Here is a 20,536-nt window from a genome sequence, read left to right on the forward strand (position 1 = left end):
ATAATGTCTGTTTTTAATGCAGTGCACTGCTCCTCTGTAATTGTGCGAGTTTTGACTTCTTCAATTATGAGACTGTCCTTGTTTGAAAGACAATTAACAGAATGGGGCAGATTTAATGGTCCAAAGATTTCACAAAATGACTTGTGGCAGAGGTGAAATCTTATAACCGTGCCATGTTTAAAGTCACTGGTATACTAACTGCCAGTTTGTCAATGGAGATAAAACACCTGAACTCCTGAAGAGGTGTCTGCAAACATTTGGTCATATTCTTTGGCAGATTTGGTTAGTATCTGCACTGTCACTTTAATTAGCCATGAGGTTTGACATCATTACTGATGAGACTGTCTCTGTCTGCAGTTTGTGAATGGAAAGGCAGAGGGCGCTGTTTCTCTGCTCTGAGAAACTGGGAATTTTTCTTGTGGAAATTAACCCATATGTTCACATCACAATAAGAAGAAGATGAACAACAAGAAAGGAATTATACATTTAAATGTATATGAAATTTAATTGTTTATGACCCAACATCACACTGCAATTGTAAAATGTTAACATACACATAACAACAATGAGTACAAATACAATGTAAGGATAAAACAAGAGGAAGGCTTAAAACTGTGAATAATATTAAAATACAGGAAAAAATGAAAGATACAAAGATTGTTTGATTTAGAATATATTAGAATATGAATAGATTGTATACCATATGATTAAATTACACACAGATGTCTCAGTATAAAATCCTTTTGTTCACATTTTTCAAAAATTTCTCTCGCTCTCTCTCTTTCTCTCTCTCTCTCTCTCTCTCTCTCTCTCTCTCTCTCTCTCTCTCAGGTGTAGTTGTCCAGTGGATTGTTGGTACAGTTGTGGTTGGTATTGAAGGTGATGGTCTCAGTGATGCTACAGGTGATACAGAACACAGTGTGTTCACTGGCCAAACAGAAATGGCAAGACACTAATCAATGACGTGAAGAACAGTGAGCTTATAATTATCTACTGTTTATAAGGACGTTTCTAGCCTGCTGGAAGTTTTAGTCAGTGCTGCCGTGTTTTAATCAGCCGTGAGCTCCAGCTACTGCTCTAAAATCCATAACACACATGGTAAATATGTCTCCACTATCTTAGGCTTTTAGATGACAAGTTCATAGTTTATATTTTCTCTTGATGAGTAGACTTGATGTTTCCAGTGTGGACATCCTCGTGTTTTTACAAGGCAATACTTCATCTAGAATTATTAATATACAGCAGCTCTAAATAAGAGCCGTTTCTGGGTAAAGTGTAAATAAATGTTATTGTTAATCTGTTTCAATCATTTCGATTCCCAATAACCAGTTAATTTACGAGGAGTGGATGAAATATTCACTTCATATTAAAGTACTGAGATCATTACTCGCTTCTGTCAAAGCTGGAGAGATCTGGTCCAACTGCTGTGTAATAACAGTGTAATAAGATTCTAATGTTTGGAACTCACTGGGATGTTCTCATAGTCATCAACACTGGAGGAGTCGTCATCCGGAGGCAGAGCACTGAGGCCTGAGCCCTGAGAATGGAGAGAAGGGTAATGTTTTATCTAGCCTGCTGTATTTAAAGGGAACACAGAAGACCTGGTTTAAAACAGATGAGGAGAAACTAATCCATGAGGTGGAGAACACTGGGTGGTATGACTCTTCCTCTAATGTTTATAAGGACATTACTCACCGGCCGTGCTTTAAAATGTGACACACAGAGTGAGTAACTAGTTGTCTCGAGCTTTTTGCTGACACATTTGTAGTTTTATATTTTTTCTTCATGAATGTTCCCAAATGTAAATATCTTGAATGGTTTGCATTACAGAAATGTATTAAGCAGCTTGTGCTATATGCACAACAAGACCCTGAAGGTTGAATCCTCACCAATTCCAGTAACCATTGAAAAAAATGACTAATAGAAAAATCATTCACTTCATCTTAAATGACGAAAATAACACTAATGTTTGGGACTCACTTGTATATTCTCATAGTCATCAGCAGGTGGAGTGCTGGGGCCTGTGTCCTGCAGAACAGAGAGTTAGAGGACAGGTCAGGAGTTATTTTTACCAAAGTAAACAGCTTGAATTGCTGTGATGTGCTGTTGGCTGATATGTTCATAGTTTGTTTAAATTTGTGTCTGATGAACAAGTTTCCAGAACATTGTGTTTTGATACTTCATTCAGTAGTTTGTATCCATCCGTCCTAGATTGCAACTTTCTTTCTTCACAAAGTGAAAATGAACTTGCTAATCCATTTTTTTGGTGTCATATTTGTCTTAAAATCTATCGATAAAAATCAAGGAGTAACCTGTGGTGAAATCCCAGTACAATGCTCTGGATGGACGATTAATCTTTCAGATTTCTAGTGACCAATCAAAGAATGGTTAACATAGCCAAACCAATCACAAAAAACAAACTATGAGGTTTTCTTGTGAGGGGCTTTGGCAAAACCTGAAGTCAAAAATACAGGCAGTGATCAAATTCACAGATATGAAAAGACAAAAAAAGGACAAGCATAAAACCAGGTGACCAGTTTCAAAGGGCAGAGACAAAAAAGCATTCAAAAAATTTGCGGCAGGTCAACAAACACAAAAGGGCAAGCAGAGGAAAATGCTCTGTAGCATGAAGAAGAAGAAGCAGAAGTTGCACCAGATTAGTACTCGGGTGAATGTGAATAATGATTGGAGGACTGAGAGGTGTCAGCAGTCACTTGGTCTCCCAGAGGATTCTGGGAGATGGAGTTCATGGAACCCTCAGAGCTGGAGGGAGAACGACTGTCTGTGACGGCTGCAGAACCGCCACAGCAGAAACATAATCCTTCTCTATACTCCTCAAAGTCTCTCCTCAGATGAAAGTTGAGATATGTCACACTGAATGAGTCCTTCACATTCTTTAACTTCACCTACCGAAGCAGCTTTAATTCTAATTTAATTTAAATTGTGCTAGAATGTTCGCTGCTCCAGACAAGTAGCCCAGGTAATAAGCTAAATTCAAATGATCATCTCTGCAGGTCAATTCAGCAAGTATGTCTGAGTTCAGTCCTTGGTGGAACATGACAAATAAAGCTGGTTCATTCCAGCCACTTCCAGCTGCCAGTGTGCGGAATTCTATGTAATCAGAAACTGAGGGATTACCTTGTTAAAGTTTCGTTGAAAGTTTACCACTGACCTTTCCCCTCATGGAAGTGATCAAAAAGCAGATGAAAATCCTTGAAAAATTGTCTGTAGGTTAAAGCCTGAGCCTTTGGCTAGAAAGCGGCTGCTCATTCTAATGTGCTGTCATACAAAATGAGATTACAAAAGAAATTTTTGCCCAATCAGAGCAGAAGAATTGTCAAAAAAGATTGCACACTGTAACAAAAGTCCAAGACATTTTTCAGGGCTGCTGTCAAACTTATCTGGCCTGCTAACAGAAAAGACAGACACCATTAATTCAACATGTGGGGAAACATTAGTGGCTCATTCACTTTTGTAGGACATACCAAGGGCTTGCAGCTGGGCACTTAACTCCTTCAAATTATTAATATTCAGCAGTTCTAAATAAGAGCCGTTTCTGGGTAAAGTGTAAATAGATGTTATTATTAATCTGTTTTCATGTCATAATTGCCTGAAATCCTTGTAATAAAAATGAAGAATGAAACTGCTATAATCTGTGGTGTAATCACAGCAGTGCACTCGAGACCAGGCTGTACTGGGAGATTTTGGGACCGCTGTGCTGATCTAAACACCGGCCTGTGGCCTCAGGCCTACGACTGCAGCTCAACAGTGCTGGCGTCTCACAGCACCACGCTGCCTCTTGTGTGCTGTTGCATAATTATAGCAAGCGTAGCTACATAGTCATATTAATGTAGATGTAGTGTTAGAATCTGTTTCAATCGTTTCGATTCCCAATGACCAGTTAATAAACGAGGAGTGGATGAAACATTCACTTCATATTAAAGTACTGAGATCATTACTCGCTTCTGTCAAAGCTGGAGAGATCTGGTCCGACTGCTGTGTAATAACAGTGTAATAAGATTCTAATGTTTGGAACTCACTGGGATGTTCTCATAGTCATCAACACTGGAAGAGTCATCATCCGGAGGCAGAGCACTGAGGCCTGAGCCCTGAGGATGGAGAGAAGGGTCATGTTTTATCTAGCCTGCTGTATTTAAAGGGAACACAGAAGACCTGGTTTAAAACAGATCAGGAGAAACTAATCCATGAGGTGGAGAACACTGGGTGGTATGACTCTTCCTCTAATGTTTATAAGGACATTACTCACCGGCCGTGCTTTAAAATGTGACACACAGAGTAACTAGTTGTCTCGAGCTTTTTGCTGACACATTTGTAGTTTTATATTTTTTCTTCATGAATGTTCCCAAATGTAAATATCTTGAATGGTTTGCATTACAGAAATTTAAGCAGCTTGTGCTATATGCACAATAACACCCTGAAGTTGAATCCTCACTATTTCCAGTAACCATTAAAAAAAATGACTAATAGAAAAATCCTTCACTTCATCTTAAATGACTCAAATCTGTTATTTGCTTTCAAGTATAAAATGTAGACTGTGGTGTAATGACAGTGTAATGACTGCAATGAAACTAATGTTTGGGACTCACTTGTATATTCTCATAGTCATCAGCACTGGATGAGTTATCATCAGGAGTTGGAGCTCTGGGGCCTGTGTCCTACAGAACAGAGTTGTAGAACAGGTCAGGAGTTATTTTTTTACCAAAGTAAACAGCTTGCCCGATCAGACAGGAAGAATCGTCAAAAAAGATTGCACACTCTAACAAAAGTCCATGACATGACAAGCCTCAGAGCCAGAGGGATGCATGACAGAATGAAAAGTAGGTAAATAATTCAGAAGATCCGTGTCTCTACTTACTTTCTGCATTCCGTAAAATGCAGTTGTACTGTGTTGTGATTACAGCCAAATATTTGGAACTTACTGTTATATTCATGTAGTCTTGATCACCGGATGAGTCGTCATCAGGAGGCGGGGCACTGAGGCCTGCTTTCTACAGAGAACAGGTCAGAAACAAATATATGTAATGGTTTTTTCTTCATGCAGTGTAAATAAACATTTGCTAAACCGTCTTTTGTGTCAAAATTGTTTTAATTTAGTTCTAAGCATCAAGCATGAAACTGTAGTATAACCGCAAGAAGGCACTTGAGGTTGAGGATTAGTCATTACTCATATCTGACAGTAGAGCAATCCATCCCACATAATTATAGCAAGCGGAGACTTAGTAGTTAGACTAATGCACAAATAGTGTTGGGAAATGTCTGTATTTCCAATGGCCAGTAAAATAACAGCAAATAGATCAACCATTAATTTAATGTTAAGGTCCTAAAATCTGCACCAGCTCTTGGTTTCAGGTTTCTCCCTTCTGTCAAATGTAGTTGGAGTGTGGTGTAAAAAAGTGTAATACGTTTTATTGTTTGCAACTCACGGTTACATTCTCATAGTCATCAACACTGCAAGAGTCGTCATCAGGAGGCTTGGTTCTGCGTCTTGTGTTCTTCAGAACAGGGAGTTAGAGAATAGATCAGAAAATGGATACATTTTTAACCAATTCAACAGGAGGGTTAATAGACCCACCACTGACTGGCTGATATCCAGAATACTGTAAGAACTCACCACATAGTCCGGTTCATTCATATTTCTGGTCTGCCTTTTCCTCCTGCTCACAAAAATTAAATAAATGCACTTAAAATAATATGGAGACTCTTAAGCTCTTAAGTAGGAAGCTCTTATGTATTCTTTTTAGGCACCAATTTGGTGCGCACTAGATATTGTTATGTTGCTATATTATCCATGTTCCTTTAGAGACTTTGTAAATAATTAAGATTAAAAGATGTGGATTTGTATTAATAATTCATGATTCAATTACATTTTTGAAAATGCAACTAGTAAAATAATAATAGTAACTGTCTTTAAAGTATTTAATTATTCTCACCTTTTCCAGAAAAATGCAGCGAGAAAAACTGCAACTTCACAAAGTCCGACTCCAGCAGCTGCATACAGAGTCACTAAGTGACCTGCAAAGAACAAACACATTCATAATCAGAAATGTAACCATAAAACTGCAATAATTAGTAAAACAATTGATGAATGACTTTAATAATTACTCCTTAATCATGAGATGCAGGAATTGAAACATATTCACAAAGTCGTGTGTCTCACCGTTTAAATCGACTGTCACCAGATCTGATCTCTGAGCTCCATGCTGATTCTGAGCCTCACAGTAGTAAGATCCCCTCTGCAGAGGACTGTAACTGTGTCCAGATCCTACAGGTGAGGTTCCACCTTCTTTAAACCAGGTGTAGATCTTTACGGGTGGGTTTCCATCACTGCTGCAGGTCAGAGTCACTGAACTGCCCTCCACTTTTTCACCAGAGGGACTGATGGACACTGAGACATTCTTTGGAGGATCTACAGTAGACAAGAAAAGAAAAGAAAAAAAAGAAATAATACTTGTGTTTACTGACATGATCTTAATACAGCTGAAATTATATTAATACATCAACATTCATTCACATGCAACATTAATCTTCACAGCAGTGGATCTTCTCTCTCCATGATCATTCCGACTCTGGCATATGTATTCTCCACTGTTCTCTGATCTGATGTTGGGGATGCTGTAGGTTTTTCCTTCTCCTACTGATGTTGATCCCTTAAACCAGGTGTAGATCTTCACAGGTGGGTTTCCATCACTGCTGCAGGTCAGAGTCATTGAACTGCCCTCCACTATTTCACCAGAGGGACTGATGGACACTGAGACCCTCTTTGGAGGATCTGAAACAGACAAAACAAAAATGATAATGATCTTTGTGATTTCTGGGCTTCCTCAAATCATCTAATACAGCTTAAAACAATCACAAGAAGCTTACAAAGAACATTAATCTTCACAGCAGTGGATCTTCTCTCTCCATGATCATTCTGACCCTGGCATGTGTATTCTCCACTGTGCTCAGATCTGATGTTGGGAATGCTGTAGGTTTTTCCTTCTCCTACTGGCGTTGATCCCTTAAACCAGGTGTAGATCTTCACAGGTGGGTTTCCATCGCTGCTGCAGGTCAGAGTCACTAAACTGCCCTCCACCATTTCATCCGAGGGACTGATGGACACTGAGACCCTCTTTGGAGGATCTGAAACAGACAAAACAAAAATGATAATGATCGTTGTGATTTCTGGGCTTCCTCAAATCATCTAATACAGCTTAAAACAATCACAAGAAGCTTACAAAGAACATTAATCTTCACAGCAGTGGACCTTCTCTCTCCATGATCATTCCGACACTGGCATGTGTATTCTCCACTGTGCTCAGATCTGATGTTGGGTATGCTGTAGGTTTTTCCTTCTCCTACTGTTGTTGATCCCTTAAACCAGGTGTAGATCTTCACAGGTGGGTTTCCATCACTGCTGCAGGTCAGAGTAACTGAACTGCCCTCCACTATTTCACCAGAGGGACTGATGGACGCTGAGACCCTCTTTGGAGGATCTGAAACAGACAAAATAAAAATGATTATGATCTTTGTGATTTCTGGGCTTCCTCAAATCATCTAATACAGCTTAAAACAATCACAAGAAGCTTACAAAGAACATTAATCTTCACAGCAGTGGACCTTCTCTCTCCATGATCATTCCGACCCTGGCATGTGTATTCTCCACTGTGCTCAGATCTGATGTTGGGTATGCTGTAGGTTTTTCCTTCTCCTACTGTTGTTGATCCCTTAAACCAGGTGTAGATCTTCACAGGTGGGTTTCCATCACTGCTGCAGGTCAGAGTAACTGAACTGCCCTCCACTATTTCACCAGAGGGACTGATGGACGCTGAGACCCTCTTTGGAGGATCTGAAACAGACAAAATAAAAATGATTATGATCTTTGTGATTTCTGGGCTTCCTCAAATCATCTAATACAGCTTAAAACAATCACAAGAAGCTTACAAAGAACATTAATCTTCACAGCAGTGGACCTTCTCTCTCCATGATCATTCCGACCCTGGCATGTGTATTCTCCACTGTGCTCAGATCTGATGTTGGGTATGCTGTAGGTTTTTCCTTCTCCTACTGATGTTGATCCCTTAAACCAGGTATAGATCTTTACAGGTGGGTTTCCATCACTGCTGCAGGTCAGAGTCACTGAACTGCCCTCCACTATTTCACCAGAGGGACTGATGGACACTGAGACGTTCTTTGGAGGATCTAAAGATATTTTTAAAATGTCAATAACTACTCATAATAATATTATTATTTAGACATGTATTATCATTTTTGCTGTTAAAACTGTCTTATACAACTCTTTACAGCATAGAGATGGTGACTTGACTCATGACTTAACATGCACTTAGCTGATTCGCATCTTGACTCATTAACTGACTGAAGACTTGACTTGAACACGTGCTTAACCGACTTGTGACTCAACTCACATGCACAAAATTAACTTGCGATTCTACTCTGATATGCACTCAACTAATTCAGGACTCGGTATGGGCAGTCACTTAAATGGTTTCTGACTTGACTCGGATGCACACACAGTTGGTGTTTAGCTTAGTAATTTGCAAAGTGTTGCCAACACCTTCTGTTGCACACTGAACCTTCTTTGCTTGTGTTCTTCTGTGTCTGACCTGTATTTGTTGTCCATATTTCTGATCTGCTCTTTCTGTCTTTGCCGTTTTTGGTTTGTTTGTGGGATTTTGTCTGAGGCTTTGGTTTTTGAACTTGAACTTGTTTTTTGCCTTCTCTCTGGATGTCCCAATTGTTCTGGTTCTCTTACTCTCTGACCTTAGCCTGGTTCTGACTGTCCCTTCTATACCATTACCAAAACCTCAAGTAACCTTCAACCTTGTCCTTTTATCTGTGATCGTCTGATCTGTGCTGACATTGTAACACTCCAACTTTATTTGTGTGAAAAGTTTTTTCTTCTAATGGGCACTTTTGGTATTAATTCTTAGTTTTTTTTAGTTCAGTTTGCAGCTTGTAGCAGCATCAGGTTTAACAGTTTTACATTCACAGGCCTTTCATTGTAGAGAAACATTCAGTTAGATGGACAGAATGAAGTTCTATGGACACAAGTGGTGTCCAAAATAAAAAGGTAAATTTGGCAAAAGCTAGTTTACTTTAGTCAGATAATCTAGTAAAAGTTTTAGTAATTGTTTTAGTTTTAGTTATGAATCACATTCTTTTAAGACTTGCTGAATTGTAGTGGCCTAATCAACCTTTTTAAATTATTTTAGACCCTTTGTTTAAAGTGCAAGCGGCTTAGAAAATGGGATGTTTAAAGTGCTGTATTTATCGTGTGTAGCACTTCAGTTCTTCTAGAAAACTTCTTATAATGCAAGTCTTGGTATTTACAGTGTCAAACTTGAAAGGTGCAGCTAATAATGACACTGAAATTCTCTGAGAGATTTAAGACTCGACTAGACTTGCGTTAAGCTACATGACTTATACTTCTCTGAAAATGTGGCATATAAAGAAAAATATGAGCTTCACTCACATCTGACTCTGAGGCTGTGAGCAGTAGAGCGGAGGTGTTGAGATCCTCTTACAGCACAGCTATAACTGCCTGCATCCTCACTGCTGACCGTCTGCAGGTGGAGCTGGTTGTTCTTGATGATCTTTGTGGTTAAAGGACGTCCATTTTTGTACCAGATGAATGTTGGGTCAGTCAGACTGCAGGTGGTCTTACATGTCAGATCTGCTGTTTCTCCCTCTGTCACTTCTTCAGGAGCTTCTACATGGAGTTCTAAGATAAATGGAGAAACATCAGGCTGTATAAAAACGTCCTGTCTATCTGTCTTAAGTTATGATCTGACAGGTCAAGATAAGATTTTTTCACACAAAGCAAATCTGATCTTAATTCAGGAATTTTGTCTCCTTTTACAGCACCTTTTCTTTAAATAGGAACTATTAACTAACTTTATCAAAGTCAACAATCAACTGGCGAGTCTCTTAGCTGGCAACCGACCACATATGCAGAGCTGAAACATGAACATGCAACCAAAATAACCAAGTTAACCAGACAGTTATCTACCATTACTGATGTGAAACAGGTCAAACTAAAGTGCAATAAAATTGAAGTTTAGAGTATTATGTCATGCTGTTTATTGCTGCTCTTCAATTTTGATTTCCCAAACACTTTAGCTGACTAACATATTCCTACTGAAAAACAGACATATATTTGGCTTTGACACCTCATTATTCACCGCAGTCATTATTTTATCAACAACACACAAACATAATAAGAGGGGATGGTAGCAATCTTTCAAAAAAATAAATAAATAAACACACAAGTCAAAACACAAGTTTTCAGTGTGGAAGAAATATGCTGCCCTTCGTAATAAATTGTTAGAAAGCAATAGATAAAAGCAGTTTAGACAGATCGGGGCTTGTCTAAAGAAATTGGGAAAGTATTTAGGAGGTTCAGTCTACAAAGGGTGTTTCTGTAATACTATTTTCTTCACTGGAGTTATTGGATAAGATTATGACCTTAAGAATTGTTGTTCTGTAAAAGCTTCTGTCCCAAAGTCCCTCCTAACTGAAGTGGTTGAGGTGACTAAAATCAATAAGATTGAGTTACTAAGTTCCTGTAATATGGCCTCAGATCAGAAAAGAAAGGCTGTAGATAATCATTCATCCATTTATTAAAGCTTAAAGTTCTTCCGTACTCTCATCATATGCTGAGAACTAAAGGGTTCACGTTTAAAATGTTTTAAATGGCTGCAGTTGCTTTTCCTTGTATAATGCAGTTATGATCAGTTTTGACTTTGGAAGGTGAATAAAAAAGAAGGTTTAAAGCAGAGAAAACAGTGCAGGACTAAATCAGGTCTGATAAGGAAAATCTACTTAGTGTGTAATGAAAATCATTAATATAATGACTGATGTAAAGCAACAGGAGGCAGAGTGTTCATTAGTAAGAAACACTGCTCTAAAACTAAGACTGCGTGATCATTGAGATCCCAATGGTTTAACTCACCTGTAACTCTGAGCTGAACTCCAGGTGCACCCACCCATCTTTCTTTTTCTACATTAGTTTTGATTCTAAAGCAGAACTGATGTTCATCCTTCTTCACTACATCACTCAGTTTGAGGAAGAAGTGTTTCTGTTCATCAGTGAAAAACTCGACTCTGCCTGAATAATCTGGGTCTTTACTCAGATCAGACGGCTCCACCCCTGGAGCTGGATGTTTAACCCAGAAAGTCTCTGTCACTGTGAGACCTTCTGGGTGAGTAAAAGTTCCGTTCATAAACACTGTGGATCCTTTTAAAGCACAGATTTCCTGTTGGTTGTACTTCACACTCCACTCTGCTCCAAAAGCTCCTGAAACATATGATGCATGAAAGAGCTGATTACAGAGTCTGGAGCCCATAAGACAGTCAGAGTTACTGTAGCTTATAGCTTCACTTCTCTCCTCTCCAACTCCAGCAGCTACTCTACACCACTGAGCTGATTCCGAGAGAAACCATGAATGACGAATGATCAATATGGTGAATATTCCACACTTTAGGCCATGAACTAATTCATGTTCAATCATTTTATACTTGTAAATCATTTACGAGTCTATGATGTTGTAGTGAAGATGTCACAGTTTGGATCTGATGACTCACCGATAATCATGAGCAAAAGGATCAGAAGAAGAGCCATTCTGGGTGATGTCGTCTCATCAATGCCTGCGATTTGAAACGGAAAAATTTCATGCAGTACCTGAAATATTTTTATGCATTTATGCGTAACATGTGGACTGTATTTTAATGAAGGTAGAAATGACTGTAATAAACGGTGAATCAATGCTGAATTGTGAGGAAAGAGATTAAACAGTTAAACTGGACAGGATGAGCATCTTTAACTGTGCTCTACCTACTAAAATACCTGCATTCTTTAAATGCTAAATTTCTCTTACATGATGTCTCTGCCATACCTGACCTTCTGTAACAAGAAGCTCCCCTCTATCATAGTGTGACGTAGACCTGCTTTCTCAAAGTTTCTTAGCAGCAGTCATGATGTGTGATACCATGAGTGATCGTCCATCTTCTTTCTTTTAAAAGATAATAATTTGCTAAAGCAGTTCCCGTCCAGTGTTTCTGTTCCTGAAAACATGCTTTCTAACTTCCCGATTGTGTCTGAAAGTCTCCATACATCACATCCATATTAGTGTATTACTCGTTTAATTAAAGTTTCACAGTTTTGAGTACATTATAAGATTATTCTCCTCAGCCCCAAGACTGGACACTTTAAAGCTAACAGTGTTTCTCTGCAGTTTACTAAACAACTAATCAATGAATTAAACTGGGAAACATATAATATTCAGTTCATTATCTGTAACGGTCCAGCCTTCACTGCCAGCTGCCAGCAGAGGGCAATGGTGGCAAGGGGCCATACGTTCAGGGAACTCCAATTCCCAGAAGCCCTCAGGCTGATTAGGTACAACTAGACCCACCAAACAGTAATGCTTTGTCACACCTTTGTAGCAGGGTGACTGGTGTGGTACGCAGCCCTGGTGGGTATTTGAACAAAAAGAAAAGAGAGCTGAAAGAAGAAAAGAAAAAAACTACAGAAAGAAGATAAAGAGGGCTAAAAAGAATAAACTGCTCCAAAACTACTGAAAATACAAAAAAAGAGGTTTGAGCTACAAACTGCTCTAATCAATAGAAAAGGGTTTTGCTCAGCCAAGAGCAAATAAGTGAAACAAAGTCTACCTTCCCTCCATACTTAAAGTGGAAGTGTGTTTTGTTTTCCCAGTTATCTTTTATTTCACCTTCCTAGGTCCACCTTTTGTCTGAGTGCTGCTTTCAACGTTTTCCTGCCTCAAGGCTGAATTTGACTTATTAGTCAGCATTATATCGAGTTTACAATTCCATTTTTAAATAGTGCAGCAATGTTCCATGCATGACTGCTGAACTTTAGCTTCAACATTTACTATACTCACTGGCCACTTTATTAGGTACCCTTTTGCTAGTAAAAAGTTGGACCTTCTTTTGCCTTCAAAACTGTCTTAATGCTTCATGGCATACTTTCAACAAGGTTTTGGAAACATTCCTCAGAGATTTTGGTCCATATTGACATGATGGCATCACGCAGTTGCTGCAGATTTGTCAACTGCACATCTATGATGCGAATCTCCCGTTCCACCACATCCCAAAGGTGCTCTATTGGATTGAGATATGGTGACTGTGGAGGCCATTGGAGTACAGTGAACTCACTGTCATGTTCAAGAAACCAGTATGAGATGATGTGAGCTGTGTGACATGGTGCGTTATTCTGCTGGAAGTAGCCATCAGAAGATGTGTACACTGTGGTCATAAAGGGACGGCAAACAAATTGCCAAAGTCTGACCCCACCATCTAAATGTCGCAGCTGAAAGCGAGACTCGTCAGACCAGGCAACACTTTTCCAATCTTCTATTGTTCAATTTCGGTGAGCCTGTGCGAATTGTAGTCTGTTTCCTGTTCTTAGCTGACAGGAGTTGCACCCGTTGTGGTCTTCTGCTGCTGTAGCCCATCTTCTTCAAGGTTGGATGAGTGTTCAGAGAAACGTTCCTCAGAGATTCTGGTTGGTTATTTGAGTTCCTGTTGCCTTTCTATCATCTGGAACCAGTCTGCCCATTCTCCTCTGACCTCTCACATCAACAAGGCATTTTCGTCCACACAACTGACCGCTCACTGGATATTTCCTCTTTTTCGGACCGTTCTCTGTAAACCCTAGAGATGGTTGTGCGTGAAAATCCCAGCAGATCAGCAGTTTCTGAAATACTCAGACCAGCCCGTCTGGCACCAACAACCACGCCACGTTCAAAGTCCCTTAAATCCCCTTTCTTTCCCGTTCTGATGCTCGGTCTGAACTTCAGCAAGTTGTCTTGACCACCTCTACATGTCTAAATGCATTGAGTTGTGGCCATGTGATTGGCTGATTTAGCTATTTGTGTTAACAAGCAATTGAACCTATTAAAGTACTATTAATTGTACCTAATAAAGTGGCTGGTGAGTGTATATGATGCTGACTCTCCTGTAAACTTGAGCTTGGCTGTGCTTTCTGTCATCATCCAAGTTTCATCCCATTTCTCCCAATAATTATATTGTGTGTGTGTGTGTGTGTGTGTGTGTGTGTGTGTGTGTGTGTGTGTGTGTGTGTGTGTGTGTGTGTGTGTGTAAAATCAGTGTTTGATGGTGCCCAGAATTCTCATACCAGACAGTGAGGCAGGTGATCAGGTCACTTCAGTCTCCCTTTAAAAAGTTCTGAGTTTTTGCTCCCTTCATTTTCTAGGCAAGCAGTGTAAATTTCTTCTGCAGCAAAAAGTTTGGGCAGTAAAGATACTAACATTGCTGCTACTGAGTGCTGATTGGATGCTGTTTCTGATGATCTTCTCCCAGATTTCCATTCACACTTTTTGCACGTATTAAGTGAATTTATGAAATATTGGCATAAAGAATGCAAATTAAGTTTTTTTTATTTATTTATTTTTTATCCCCCCCAATCCACCACATTATGCAAAAACTTTTTAGCTGATGAAGGCTACAATGTTTAGGGGCTGCATGGAAACAAGATGGAGAGATTCATCTCCAGTTTTTGCTTTAGTAGAAGCATCTACATCTTCACGTTTCAGCTCAGATGTAGGCAGGATGAGCATTTGCCTACCCAATGAGGGCTGAAATCTCTGCTACCCCAACGACGTCCACCTAGACTCTGAGAATGTAGATGCACCAGAGAATTCTGAGAGCACACGGTCATTTTTTAAATGCACTTTGGATTATGCATTTCTACGCCATGATTAGTCTGCAGGGCCAAACATTTCTCACTTACAGCTTAATATGTCATTTACGTCAAATCTTTTTCCATCATTTTTCACACTTTTGCTTTAGCAAGATGCTAACTTTTCCACCTAAGTCTAGCTGTAACATCTGTTCACTCGGTCCTAGTCTTTCTCACCTTGCTTTTTTCTTGGTTTCCCAGTGTCATGTGTTTTTGTTTGCCATGTGCCTTTGATTCCTGGAATGTGTGCCTTGTTCTGTTTAATATTCTCCCTAGTGCTGCCCCTTGTTGCTTCATCCATCTGCATGTAATTTGAAACCCTGCCCTCTTATTAGTCTCAGGTGTTTCTCGTTTCCATTCAGTGTATTTATACCCCTGTCTGCTCAGTACCTTTTTGTCTTGCATTGTCTATACAGCGCATCTGGAAAGTATTCACAGCACTTCACTTTTTACACATTTGTTACAGACTTAGTCCAAAATGGAATATAATGGATTAAATCCCCTTTTACCCTCAAAATTCTACACACAATACACCATGATGACAAAGGGAAAAATTGTTTTTGAATGTTTTTGTAAATTTACTAAAAATATAAAAAAATCATGTACATAAATATTCATAGCCTTTGCCATGACACTTAACATTGAGCTCAGCTGCCTCCTGTTTCCACTGATCATCCTTCAGCTGTTCACCTTGACTGGAGACCACCTGTGTTAAAGCCAGTTAATTGGACATGTGGAAAGGCACACACCTGTCTATATATGGTCCTATAGAGGACAGTACATGTCAGAGCACAAACCAAGCCATGAAGTCCAAGGAATTGTCTGGACACCTCAGACAGGATTTCATCGACGCACAGATCTGGGGAAGGGTACAGAAACAATTCTGCAGCATTGAAGGTCCCAATGAGCACAGTGGCCTCCATCATCCATAAATGGAAGAAGTTTGGAAGTTTCTCTTACTAGAGCTGGCCGCTCGGCCAATCTGAGTGATCAGGGTAAAAGGGCCTTAGTCAAGGAGGTGAAAAGGAACCCAAGGGTCACTCTGACAGAGCTTCAGCATTGCTCTGTGGAGAGAGAACCTTCCAGAAGGACAACCATTTCTGCAGCACTCCTCCAATCAGACCTGTATGGTAGAGTGGCCAGACGGAAGCCACTCCTCAGTAAAAGGCACAAGACGGTCTGCTTGGAGTTTGCCAAAAGGCACCTGAAGGACTCTGACCATGAGAAACAAACTTCTCTGGTCTGATGAAACAAAGATTGAACTCTTTGGCCTGAATGCCAAGTGTTATGTCTGGAGGAAACCAGGTACCACTCATGACCTGGCCAATACCATCCCTACAGTGAAGCATGTGGCAGCATGGTGGTGGCAGCATCATGCTGTGGGGCTGTCTTTCAGCAGCAGAAACTGAGAGACTATTCAGGGGAAGATGAATGCAGCAATGTACAGAGACCTCCTTGAAGAAGTCCAGATCACTCTGGAACAGGTTATCAGACCGGGGTGAAGGTTTATCTTCCAACAGGACAATGACCCTAAGCACACAGCCAAGATGACAAAGGAGTGGCTTCAGGACAACTCTGTGAATGTTCTTGAGTGGCCCAGCCAGAGCCCAGACTTGTAGCATCATACTCAAAGACTAAGATTAAGAGAGACTTTTTTTTTTTTTTTGATCCCACAACTGGGGAAATTCCACCTCCACATTGCACACACTTGCCCCGAGCGGTGGGCAGCCCTATCCACGGCGCCCAGGGAGCAGTTGGGGGTTAGGTGTCTTGCTCAAGGACACCTCAGTCATGGACTGTCGGCCCTGGGGATCGAACCGGTAACCTTCCGGTCACAGGGCCAGATCCCTAACCTCCAGCCCACAACTGCCCCTAGGGTGGAGTAGGAGTGACATGCTGTAATTGCTGCCAAACGTGCTTCAACAAAGTATTGAGCAAAGGCTGTGAATGTGTGTGTTCTTGCTGTCCTTTTAACAAGGCTGATCTCCAGCATCTACATGAGAATTGCTGAGGAGACAGGCTGCACTAAAGTATTAATTTTAGATGTGGCTAACACTCAACTCCAGGCTCTCTTGCTCAGTAAAAATATCCAGGCTCATTAACATGCACCATCCTCCTACAGGAAGCATGTGATCATCTTAGCTGCAGCATGAGATGAGCTGCACTTAAAACTCTCGCAAAGTTATTTACTAGTAAAACTTATTTTGTCCTAATATTATCCAGCAATATCTAGTCTGTTCCACCTCTTCTCGTGCTAGTCTGTAAAGTATCACTAGTGTGTATCAGTGTTGATCTGAGTGTTACCCAGCTGATGGAATAAACATAAGACCATCTGCATAGCAGGTCTGGGCCTGCTTTCTGAAAGGTCATCAGCAGCTTTTCTTTTGAATGATGGCTTTCTGCTGATACTATACACTCAGTAAATAGGCTCCAATCTTAACTGGGGTAAAGTGCGTTTCCCATATAAAAATGAAGCCTTCACAAATTACAGCTTTGCACAGCAGTGCCCTCTAATACTGAACAAACCAAGAAGACATCACGTAGACATCACATCAGTTCTACATATTCAGTTAATATCAAGCATTAAAATTAAGTTCTTTTTTGTGGAAGTAACTGTCAGCCTAGAATTTATACCTAAAGCATTTTTGTTGGCTCAGAAGTGATAAAGGGATGTTGATGGACTAAGATGTTCCTAAATTTGTTACCAAGGAAAACACTATCCTGACAAATGGCTTTGAATCTGAAAATATTTACTGGTTTGGAATACAGATTTTTAAAAATTCTAAAGCTATGTTTGTTTCTAAAAGTTAATAACATTTTAACCACAAAAATTATCTTACCGTCATTTAATGAAGCTCATCACCAGCGTCTACATGAGAAATGGTGAGGAGACGGGCTGCACTGAAGTATTAATTTAGATGTGGCCAACACTTAACTCCAGGCTCATTAACATGCACCATCCTCCTACAGGAAGCACATGACCTTTTTAGATGTATCAAGAGATAAGCTTCAGTTAAAACTCCTGCAAAGCTATTTACTACTAACACTACTCCTACTAATATTAATAATAATCTTATTTATTTATTTATTTTCATTTTCCATGTGTAATCTTATAGTTGCTTGTGATAGCATTTGTGGAAAGCATGTTCCAGCATAATTTTAGCCAGTTCCACCTCTTCTCCTTCTGCTCAAGCCCTCCAGTGATGACTTATCAGTGCTTTTATCAAAAGTGCTCATAGGAAAAATGTAATAAGACCACCTTAATAGCAAAGTGTGATCTGGGCCTGCTTTCTAAAAGGTCCTCAGCATTTCTTTTGAATTGATGACTTTTCTACTGATACACTATACATTCTTAGAAAATGGGCATCAAACTTGCACCAGAATGTTTTTTCCCTGCGAAAACTTAAGGCACACAATTGGACCTGAACTGCTTAAGGCCCGATGGTGAACCTGGCCAGGGTCCCCCATCAGACCAAAAGTTTTATCACACACTTCTACCACATAAGCATAGCACAACCATTTTGCACTGGCATCCCTGTTACTTAAGCCCTTGTATGCAATAACCTTGGGATTTTAATGGGTTAAAACCATTTAAATAAGAGATGACCAGCCCTTGTTATGGTGACCTGCTGCTATTCTACACTTTTGTAATGGCATAGATTCCCAGGAACAGGGTTGGGCTCCTCTGCTGTAAAGGGTGTGGTGGGTTTTTTTTTTTTGTTTGTTTTAATCCTTGATACTCTTCCTGTTTATAAAGCATGTGTTTGGTTGATGAATGTAGTTAAGTAACTTGTACATCTTTGGACAAAAGCTGGTTTTGTATCCTATTTTGAAACGCATGGACATTCCCATTGTACATGTTTGATTTTGGTAAAACTTCCATTCTTTGCAAATTTGCTTCAACTCTCCTTCTCAAAGGAATTCAGCAAATTTTTCCAGCAAATCTGTCACACAAGCCATGCATGTTCTGAGTCATTTATCAGGCCCCAGTGGTGCAACAAACTGTAGCGCACACAATGGTGGCTGGGGTCATTCACAATTCTGTTCTCTTCTATAGATAATAATGTGAGTCGGGGAGCCACAGCACTAGGGTAGAGGTGAAATGTTGCTTAGGTTCTTCTAACGCTTTCTGAGCTTTTGGGGTCCACTGAAAGTATCCATGCTCTTCTTTGTGAATATGTTAATGGGGTGGCCACTGTGCTGAAATTCCATGTCAATTTACAGGAAAAAAATGGTAAAGCAAAGAATTTGAACTGAATGGTGAAATATGGCCACTTGGTGATGGCCTAGATTTTCACTGGGTACAGGATTTAGATGGTTCTTGGACACGAGCAGATGTAGTTGTCATCGAAGTAGACAAACACATGGTGGTTGAGAGTTTGGTGCAGGACTACTTTATATAGTGTTGGAAGACAGCAGGATCATTCATCAAACCAAAATGTATCATGAGGTACTGGTAAAGACCAGAAGAGGTAAAAAATGGTGTCTTCCATTCATCCCCCTGGCATTCCCTGAATAAGATTGTAGACACTGTGCTGGTCCAACTTGGTTTAAAAAAAAAACTGAGGCCTGCTGCAATGCCTTGAACACTGAGGTCATCAGCGGCAATGCATAGTGGTCCTTAACTGTAATTTTGTTTAGCCCCCTATACTCAATGCAGGCATACACAGAAAACTGCCTCCCTCAGAGAGGGGTGGTGCCTGGGAGGAAGTCAATGGCTAAGACATAGGACCTGTGTGAACATCCAGGAGAACCCTATTACTAGCTTCAACTCTGGCGCCTGAGTGAGCAGTAATGAAATCCGCTCTGTGTGCTGACCTATCACAAAGTGGGCCAGGTCTACTGGCTTACCTGTCAATGGCTAAAATTGATGGAGGTCTCCCGGTTAACTAGCAGTCTAGAATTTAATCCAGAGTAATATTGATAAAATTGTTCACAAAAACCTGGAGCATTTTTCTCAATGTTGCCTACATGAGAGTGTAGCAAACACCACCATCTGGTTGAGCCAAAATCACTTCTGTTTAGGAGAACTCTCCACACTCCCAAACTAAAAGCTTTGTCGAAGGTAGAAGCTATAAAACAGGATTAAGTTGCCGCCACATTACTTAAAATGATGTTGTTTTGGGAATCTGGACAGTGGGAGGTTAGCAACCCTTTGATCCATATGGTATACCAGGCAACCATAGATTGTTGCCTGGAATCCAGCCACAGGCCTCACCAAACATTTAACTGAATTTGTGAATTACTAAGTTTCTATAGTGTGCACCAATACAGAATTGCCACCAGTCAATGGGGTTCATGTCAGGAAGGCTGAAGATGCCAAGAAAAAGGTTATAAGAATCTATAAAAAAAAAGTTGGCCATTTTAGATTTTGACCATTTACCCCTGGCAGCTTCCACAATGTAGGTTTTGAATAGGGTCCATATCCCCTCCCTCTTCCGGGATGTGAGAAAAGCTCTCCCGGAGGTGGGAGTTGAAATCATTCCGAACAGGGGCCTCAGTCAGTCGTTCCCAGCCCACCCTCACAATTCGCTTGGGCCTACAGGATCTGACAATCAGTCTTCCCTGCCATCTGATCCAACTCACCACCAGATGGTGATCAGTTGACAGCTCAGCACCTCTCTTCACCCTAGTGTCCAGAACATATGGTCCCAAGTCCATGCACTGCAATTTCCCCCTGGGATCAATAAAGGAATCTGAATCTGAAGTCAGATGAAATGACAACAAGTCGATCATTGGGTCAAAGGTCAAGGAGCTCTAGTACCATGTACACTTATGAACATCCTTGTGTTC

At 40.3% G+C, this 20,536-nt stretch overlaps 1 protein-coding gene across 1 annotated transcript; it reads right to left on the reverse strand.

Moving 5' to 3' along the window:
* Positions 1-4,868: 4,868 nt before the first annotated feature.
* Positions 4,869-11,381, reverse strand: LOC108413110 (B-cell receptor CD22-like). Its single transcript, XM_037543326.1, has 10 exons — positions 10,973-11,381; positions 9,494-9,742; positions 7,945-8,202; positions 7,592-7,849; positions 6,533-6,790; positions 6,179-6,427; positions 5,952-6,033; positions 5,633-5,675; positions 5,445-5,513; positions 4,869-5,009 (listed from the first exon to the last, which is right to left on the reverse strand). The coding sequence occupies exons 1-10, from the start codon at positions 11,364-11,366 to the stop codon at positions 4,869-4,871; spliced, it is 2,001 nt and encodes a 666-aa protein (XP_037399223.1). The 5' UTR covers positions 11,367-11,381.
* Positions 11,382-20,536: the final 9,155 nt, after the last annotated feature.

Source organism: Pygocentrus nattereri, chromosome 12 (genome assembly GCF_015220715.1).
Source record: "Pygocentrus nattereri isolate fPygNat1 chromosome 12, fPygNat1.pri, whole genome shotgun sequence".
Taxonomy (NCBI): domain Eukaryota; kingdom Metazoa; phylum Chordata; class Actinopteri; order Characiformes; family Serrasalmidae; genus Pygocentrus; species Pygocentrus nattereri.